Source organism: Mustela erminea, chromosome 3 (genome assembly GCF_009829155.1).
Source record: "Mustela erminea isolate mMusErm1 chromosome 3, mMusErm1.Pri, whole genome shotgun sequence".
NCBI classification, from domain to species: domain Eukaryota; kingdom Metazoa; phylum Chordata; class Mammalia; order Carnivora; family Mustelidae; genus Mustela; species Mustela erminea.
Window position 1 is genome coordinate 33,976,876 of NC_045616.1, and position 8,667 is coordinate 33,985,542.

Genomic DNA, 8,667 nt, shown 5'->3' on the forward strand with positions numbered 1-8,667 from the left:
CCTTTATTATTAAAAAAATAACCTGGTCACTTGTTAACCATTGTTGGCCTGAAGTCTATTTTTTTTTTAAAGATTTTATTTATTTGATAGAGATCACAAGTAGATGGAGAGGCAGGCAGAGAGAGAGGAGGAAGCAGGCTCCCTGCTGAGCAGAGAGCCCGAGGTGGGTCTCAATCCCAGAATCCTGGGATCACAACCTGAGCGGAAGGAATAGGCTTAACCCACTGAGCCACCCAGGTGCCCAGGCCTAAGTCTATTTTTTCTGATACAAATGTAGCTACCCCTGCTCTCTTTGGTTTCTGTTTGCATGGAATATCTTTTTCTGTCTCTTCACGTTGAGCCTGTGTGTCCTTAAAGCTGAAATGGGTCTCTTGTAGGCAGCATATAGTTGGGTCTTGCTTTTTCAATCCAGCCAGCTATTTTCTGCCTGTTGCCTAGAGAATTTGGTCCATTTATATTTAGAATAATTGTTTGTAAGTAAGGACTTTACTTATACCGTCTTACTAGTTGTTGTCTAGTTATTTTTTCTCTTTTTCCTTTCTCCCTCTCTTGCTGCCTTCTTTTGTGACTTGATTTTCCATAGTGGTGGTGTTTAATTTACTTTTCTCTATCTTTTGTGAATCTAACATAGATTTGTGCTTTGTGGTAACCATGAGGCTTATGTAAAACATCTTAACACTGTTTTATGGTATAACAACTAAACTTATATTACATACAAAAACCCTACTTTTGGGGTGCCTGGGTGGCTCAGTGGGTTAAGCCTCTGCCTTTGGCTCAGGTCATGGTCTAAGGGTCCTGGGATCGAGCCCCACATCAGGCTCTCTGCTCAGCAGAGAGCCTGCTTCCTCCCTCTCTCTGCCTGCCTCTCTACTTGCTTGTGATCTCTGTCTGTCAAATAAATAAATAAAATCTTTAAAAAAAAAAAAACCTCTACTTTTATTCCTCCCTTTTATGTATTTGATGTTACAGTTTACCTCTTTTTATATTGTATATTATTAACAAATTATTGTGCTATAGTGGTAACTCTTTTCCTTTAACCTTTATACTAGAATAAAGCAGTTGACACATTACATTATAGTATCAAAGTACTCTGAATTTGACTGTACACTTTACCAACCATATTTTGTTTATCCATTCATCTGTTGATGGGTGTTTGGGTTTCTACCTTTTGGATCCCATGAATATAAGTCCTACCTGTAGTTCTAATTGTAGCTGGAAGGGCTAATCAAGCCACAGAAGGATTATACTAAGATGTTATATGATCTATTGTTCCTTTCATCTTTGTTAGAATGGTAAATTTATATAGACATTGAACCCCTAATTAAAGTTCATATCTCAGATAACCCAGTAATATTAGTAAAAATAGTCATGTGGGTGTGCTGACTCTTTGCCAGTGATAGATACAGCCATTCAGAAATACATTATTTGTTTGCTTCTATAACTTGAACATCATCTGGTAACCTCGGTCACATTTTATCTTTCATATGTTGAGCCTGTCCAAAAGTGTTCACTTTGTTTCATCTTACTGCTTTCACACAGGAACTCATAAGTTGGAAGAGGTAACCCTCTTCTGAAGATACAGATATGGTGGGCAAGTAGATGATTCTTGAGACAAGATAGATTTTTGTTGTTCTTGTGAGAAGTACGGTGCTTTTTTGGATACTTTTTGATGTTTTGGTGTGGCGATGATTCCTTTTGGGAGGAGACAAAAAGGGCAGGGGACTGAAGCAGAAGAGACTAGTGGTGCATATAATTTTGAAAAATACCTTAAAAAATTGCTTTTTATTACTGTTTTAAAGTTTTTTTCTAACAAGGAGCTGTAACTTCTTTTTCAGACTGCACTGGCACATTTAGAGTCTCTGGCAGTGGATGTTGAGGTGGCCAATCCACCAGCCAGTAAGGAAAGCATTGACGGTCTTCCAGAGACCCTTGTTCTTGAAGACCACACCGGTAAGGGCAAAGTTGATCTTTCATGTCAGATAACACGTTTCATGTTTTCATGTATTATCAATGTACCTGAAAGATAAATACTGACTACTAGAAACTTTCCTTAGTTTTTCTGTGGAGCCAGATTCTGACAAACTTTCACCTAATGGAAGAATATTTTTAATTTATTAAGTCATGGGCTGGAACAAATGTGCCTCAGCCAACTTTTCTACAAAAGCAGTATTTATTAAATTCCAAATTGTCATTTATTACAGAAACAATTACTTTTTCAAAGATGGCTCTTCTGTCTGTCATAGGTATCGTCTATGAGTTAATATGTTGGTTTTCAGTTTTATTAAAATTGAACTCTATGGGATTGATCAGATTATTTTTGATTTTCAGCAATTGGTCAAGAGCAGTGCTGTCCAATCTGTTGCAGTGAGTATATTAAGGATGATATAGCAACAGAGCTTCCCTGTCACCATTTCTTTCACAAACCTTGTGTCTCAATTTGGCTACAGAAGGTGAGTTTTATTTTTACTTTTTTTGAAATTAATATTTTAATAGTTCCTCCTGAAAGTTAGTGATGATAGTATCTTTTAAGCCTATTTTATTCAGCTTTATACTTGTAGTACTTTTTAATTAAGTGTTAAAGATTGATTACAATTTAAGGATTACAGATTAATGATAATGTGAAACTATTTTACTTTACTAACATTTCTGAAAAACAATATAGATAACACTAATTGCTTAGCATATTTAATCATTTTTGGAAATGATTAAATATCAAAAAATCATTTTAGGATAAACCTAGTAGATCTTTAATCATATCCCTGAAATTTGTGTTTTCAAAAATATCACAAGCAAAAAAAAGCCTATGGCACCTCTTAAAGTGCTGTAATAATATATATATATTCTGCTAATATAAATCAAGGTCTTTGAAAATATATACGAGAAATATGTAATCACCTACAAGAAACCTCCTATTCCAACTATATATATTCTCCCTAAATATTTACCCAATTATTTTTAACTAAATTTGAATTACTTAAGAAAAAAAACAAAGAGTCTTATTTAAAATCTTATTAAAATCTTATTTTAAATCTTCTCTGTGAACTCTGTTTTTACACAAAGTATTTTTATAGGCAGTAAGGTAGAAATTCCCAAATCACTTTCACAGCTTATGTACTTAGGGATATAACTCCCTCTGTTCCCTATAGCCACTCCTTCCCTTTTCCCCTTCTTTCTTCCTCCTCTTCTTCCTCCTTTCCTTTCTGTCCTTTTGCTTTCTTTGCTGTTGCTACCCTTCTACTGCCACTTCATGGTTGTCAAAGTTCTACTTAAGATTTGTAAGATCCAGGGGCACGTGGGTGGCTCAGTGGGTTAAAGCCTCTGCCTTTAGCTCAGGTCACAGTCTCAGGGTCCTGGGATCAAGCCCCGTATGGGGCTCTCTGCTCAGCGGGGAGCCTGCTTCCCCCTCTCTCTCTCTGCCTGCCTCTCTGCTTACTTGTGATCTCTGTCTGTCAAATAAATAAATAAAATCTTTAAAAAAAAAATTATTTAAAAAAAGATTTGTAAGATCCAGTGTGGAAATTTTCACCATTCCATTATAAAATCTAAAATTTCTCTCTTGGCTTTCAAGGCATTCTGTGATCTAGCCCCCAGCCTGTCTGTTCACATTGACTCCTGTGTACATTTGTTTATATTTGCATAGCTGGTGTAGTTTTCCCCCATACCATCTGCAGGATTAGATGATCTAGGCAGGGCCAGCTTAAATTCCACCTTTTCTGTCCTTCATATCTCCTTTATTTAAATTCCCATGTATTTAAAATCCCATATATTAATTATCTAAGCCTTAAGAAGGATCTAAATGTTCCTGCTATGTGTCAGGCACTGGTAGATGACTTGTTTATTTTCTCATTTAATTCTCACACTAACTCTGGGACACACTGGGACATATCCTTACTCATTTTCCAGTGACTCCTTGCTCACATTGCACAGCGCTGAGCAAGGAGTCTAGTAGACTCTCCACTAATCCTGAGTGAAAGATGACTGACCCGAAAGATACAAACATGTTTAGGAGATGCTGTTCACCCTCAAAGAAATTAGAATCTGATTGGGATAAAGAGGAAATAGCATCACACTTTTGCTTCTCTGGATTATGTGGGTTTGAAGTTGATTCAGTTTTTGTTTTTAAGTTATTTGATTTGATTTTTAGGATAACAGATACCGTTGTTTCTTTGAGAATGAGAATGGGGGTTTTTTGGGTTTTATCCTTGCTAAGATACTGTGTGGCAGTTAAGACCTTTTCTTTGGCTCTGACCTTGCTTTTCTTCCCCTCCAGTCGGGAACGTGCCCCGTGTGCCGCCGCCACTTCCCACCCGCCGTCATCGAAGCCTCGGCAGCTCCGTCCTCTGAGCCTGACCAGGAGGCCCCCCCTTCCGCTGACAGCTCTGCAGAAGCCCCTTAAACTTTAACCCTTGAATGAGATCACTATGTCTAAAAGTCATTCTGCAAATCCCTTCTCAATCTGATGTGCAAATAATTATATATAAATAAATTTAAAATCCTATATATAGTCTATACCATAGTTTAGAAAGAAGAATATTAACCTTTCTAAACTAAATTTAGGTTCGCAGAAAGTACTAAACATTTTCAAGCTGAATGTTGAAGCAGTGCATCCATTTTCTTTTGTTGAACATGTTGGTATTAATTGTAAAGTCAAGCTTACCAGTTAACTCTCTCCAGAAGAAATAATCATGTATGTGGCACATATTACTGGTTTTGTCTGAAGTACTGCCACTAAGTGATTATAATTAAATTCTCCTATTTGCATCAAATGTGAAGACTGTGATCACAACAGTAGTAAAATTTGGTTTCATTGGAAATAAAAAGTATTCTAAAACGTGCTTTTTTCATTGGTCGCTTTGCTTTTGCTACATCAGAACCTCTTGGTTCATAATACTGAGTGGTTTTTTTAGGAAGGTGTCTACTCTTCCATCTTTGTTTAAAATTAGGACTTTTTAGAATCAAAACAAAGGCCAAAATTTTGGCTTAATCACCACAAAATTTTAAGATTCTCAATGTAATCCCCTTGGAATGGTTAGATAGTAAAGTAACTTTTTTTTTCCTTTTCTTAGTGGTGGATGTGCTTAAAGTAAGGTTAGCAAAGCATGAGTGTTTTACTATGGTTGGTGCTTGAGGTAAGGTTAGTAAAGCTTCTGAACAATCTAGTGTGCTCAGTGTTTGGTATGATGAGGTGAATTAGATGGCCTTATGAAATCCTTTTTCCCTTTCCACCTGGTTACAGTTATACTTGAGAACATTCATGGCACATTTCTTAGATAAGTCTTGTTTTTTTAATTTATAAATTTATAAATATGCTTGTTTATAAATTTATAAATATTAGATACAGTTTGTTTAAAGTAATTTTGGTTCAGAAATATTTTAGAAAGTCTGAAGACATTCATCATGTGTTTAAACATTCATTCTGTTGTATCCCAAGAGGAAATCTGATCCTTAAAAAACTGGAAGGTTAATTGTACCAACTTGTGTAAAGCATAAAATTAACGGGGTATAGGACAGATTTGGCCACATCTTTTTATAACATATCTAAACCTTACTGTGTTATAATTTATTTCTTTAAAGTATTCCTGAATAAGGATTATTCATAGTACATTTGTTTCTTTACACTAATTTATTTTGATAAAATTATTCACTTGGAAATAAATAATAAAAATGGGTTGTTTCATATTAAACCAAATTAAGCCCTGGGTGAAAAAGGAGTAGGGTGATCACCTAGTGATTGTGAGCAGAACTGAACATGTAACATGGTTCCTTTCTTATTTTCCTTTCTATAAAAGAGAAAAGAAGACCCTGACCCCAGATTTGCCCGCCAAAAGAGTTCCGTTCAGATTCTTCTATAAACATGAGGAAATGAGCTTTGGTTAGTTGTTTTTTTATGGGAAATTTGGCCTTTAGGGTCATCCATAATTATGTAACTCCAAAATAAGATTGCATAGCTTTCCGTTTAGGTGATCACACCCAGTAGGCAAATATGTATGTACAAAGATGGACATAATATTTAACTTACAGATGTGATTTGCTCTCAGTACCAGAGAATGATAGGTGTTAGAATATCGCATTTGAGCAAGTAAAATTGTAAAGCATGTAGCGAGTGTACATCCATCTGAGTAGTACATTGGTAATTTAGTTGGGACACATAAAAGGAATATTTATATGGCTTCCCAAATGCAAAGTTACATTTTATTTGTGTCATTTCTTTGAGTATTTATATTCCATCTCTTTTCTTCGTTCTTAAATGAATTTTCACTGTTGGCACATTTGAGGCTTAACTATAAGGAACATAACACTTGCATTCTAATTTTTGCATATATTGTAAATGTGTGTCTGGTATTTACAGCAAAATACTGTGTATCCTTTTATGGGTAAAACAAAACTGAACATTGCATGCATGTAATGTGGTGACTTTGTAATTTAGGGGTTCTTTGGGGCTTCTGTGACTTTGGAAATGCTTACATTCAGGCCTTAATGTTGCATTAGCTAGCATGTTTTCCTTCTGATGTATATAGTCACTGTTGTATAAACTAATCTTTGCTTGTTTTCTACTCTGTGATCTTTCCATACCATATTTCATTGACGATCAGTGTCGAGGAGTCAAATCAGATTAAACTTAATTCTCATGTGTATATTGTGGAACTTCGTGGCTAGTGTGATTTTTAATTTGTTTTCTTTCTTTTTCTTGTTTCTTTTTTGTTGTTATTTGTTTCCTTTAAGTAATATTGATCAGTTATGATGCTTACTGGTTAAACTGACATTGCTACAGATTGCTCTGTAGTAAGCCACAAATTATATTTAGGCAGTTTTTTTTTTTTTTTAAGAATTTTTTTTTTTCTTAAATTTGACAGACAGAAATTACAAGCAGGCAGAGAGAGAGAGGGGGGAAGAAGCAGGCTCCCCGCCGAGCAGAGAGCCCGATGCGGGACTCTATCTGAGGACTGTCATGACCTGAGCCGAAAGCAGAGGCTTTAACCCACTGAGCCACCCAAGCGCCCCGTTATATTTAGGCAGTATTAAGGGACGTCAGTTTTCTTCTCCTAGTAGCAGCTGTCCCAAAGAAAATATTTCTTTTTTGCCTGTTAAGATTTAGCTATTATATGCCAGTTGTTAAGAGGTTTTGGTTCCAAACTCAACCAGTAGTGTTGAGAGCTGAACTTAAGATAGCGGTTGTACTTTTTGCTTTCCATCTGTTTCTATCCTTCATTCTTGGCTCCCTACTATCTATAAACAGCTGCTGTGAAGGAGAAAAGTCGAATAAGAGTTGGCTTAAAAATTTTTTTAAGAAAATTGAAATTTTAGGATTTTCATTGTAACAAGTTAATATAAGTAGAAGCGGAAAAGTTCAGATACCAAAATATTGTTTGATTCTCTGAAATACTGTTTGGATCCTTTTGGAAAAGTTAAGAATATATGAAGGTAAATTAGGAATAAGTATAAATACTGATAAAAATATTGTTTCTCTTCTCTATGTTAAGTGACTTGATCTAATAATTCTATTTTTTTTAAACATTTTCTTCTTCCTTGTAATATGAATGCTGATATTTAAAGGTAGATCCATGTGGTTTTCTATTGTGTTCCTTAATTGTTTATCTCTGAGCTAACTAACTCTTAAGATTATTTGTGATTTGGATTTATATATAAGCTGTTAAATATATATGAACTGTTAAAATGGAATGCAAGTTTTCAAAAGCCCAGGTCTAAATGTAATGATTGGTTTATTGTTCAACAACCCTAGTCCATCATTTTCCGTGTAAATCATAAACAATAAACAGGATGTACTCAGTGGTCATTTCTAATATTTAATTGTGCAGTCACATCACTTCTATAATTTAAACCCGTGGAGGATTTAGCATTAATGGCAAAGAGCACAGCTATTAAGAAAGTCTGGAATAGTCTCCTGGGCACATGATTTCATTGTCCTTCAATTGTGGCCCAAGAAGGCCCTAACAGCCCAGCTATACGGAAGTGGTTGATGGACTTGGAAAGGGCTCTGAGGGAGTAGTCACTGTCCTCTCCTGCCTAATGTTCTCAGCAGTCTTGTGGGTTCAGCAGAGCCTGATTTCCACACTGACTCAGGACTGCAGAAACCCTCAGAGTTCCCAGATAGAGGCCCACCTTCCCTCAGTGGCTTGCTCCAGATCAGGCATAGGACTGTCACCAAATCTACTTGTTGAGGAAGATTTCTCATGACTTCCAAAGGGTTCAAAATTTTCACCCATTTCAGAAGGGTAAATTGAGTGCTGATGGGTTATGCACACATTAAATTAGAAAACAAATCATTTTGTTTAGAAGCTTTAAAATGTTTAGAATTGTGATTCCCACTTAATAGAATAGACACGTACTAGAAAACTAGTCTTGGAACTAGAGACAGGGTTGGCACACCTCTTCTCTAATGCCATATCCTCTTATAAATGTCATGTGATTTTTATCCAACCCCTGCTTCCAGAGTTAGAGCTACTCAGCACTCCTACAAGGGATGGGTTTCATTGTTAAAAGCGTGTCACCTACATGTGTTTATAAATAGCACGCTTGTAACACTGGACAGAAAGGTCCTGTCTCTTCAGTGTGGTCACCTCTTCACAACTTCCCTCCGATTTCACATTTTTCTCAGTTCTTAAATGTTGTCCATTCCAGCCCAACCTGGCATTGGTCCTTCCAATC

The 8,667-nt window shown here is 36.0% G+C and overlaps 1 protein-coding gene across 5 annotated transcripts in view; it reads left to right on the forward strand.

Annotated features, from left to right (window-relative positions):
- PJA2 (praja ring finger ubiquitin ligase 2) overlaps positions 1 to 7,791 on the forward strand; it is a 74,151-nt gene extending 66,360 nt beyond the window's left edge. For all 5 annotated transcript variants that reach the window (XM_032335583.1, XM_032335587.1, XM_032335584.1 and 2 more), the window contains 3 exons: positions 1,836 to 1,950; positions 2,329 to 2,450; positions 4,271 to 7,791. In XM_032335583.1, the coding sequence (XP_032191474.1) occupies positions 1,836 to 1,950; positions 2,329 to 2,450; positions 4,271 to 4,396 (363 nt within the window). In that variant the 3' untranslated portion in view covers positions 4,397 to 7,791. The remainder of the gene's footprint in view (positions 1 to 1,835; positions 1,951 to 2,328; positions 2,451 to 4,270) is intronic.
- The last annotated feature ends 876 nt before the right edge of the window (positions 7,792 to 8,667 follow it).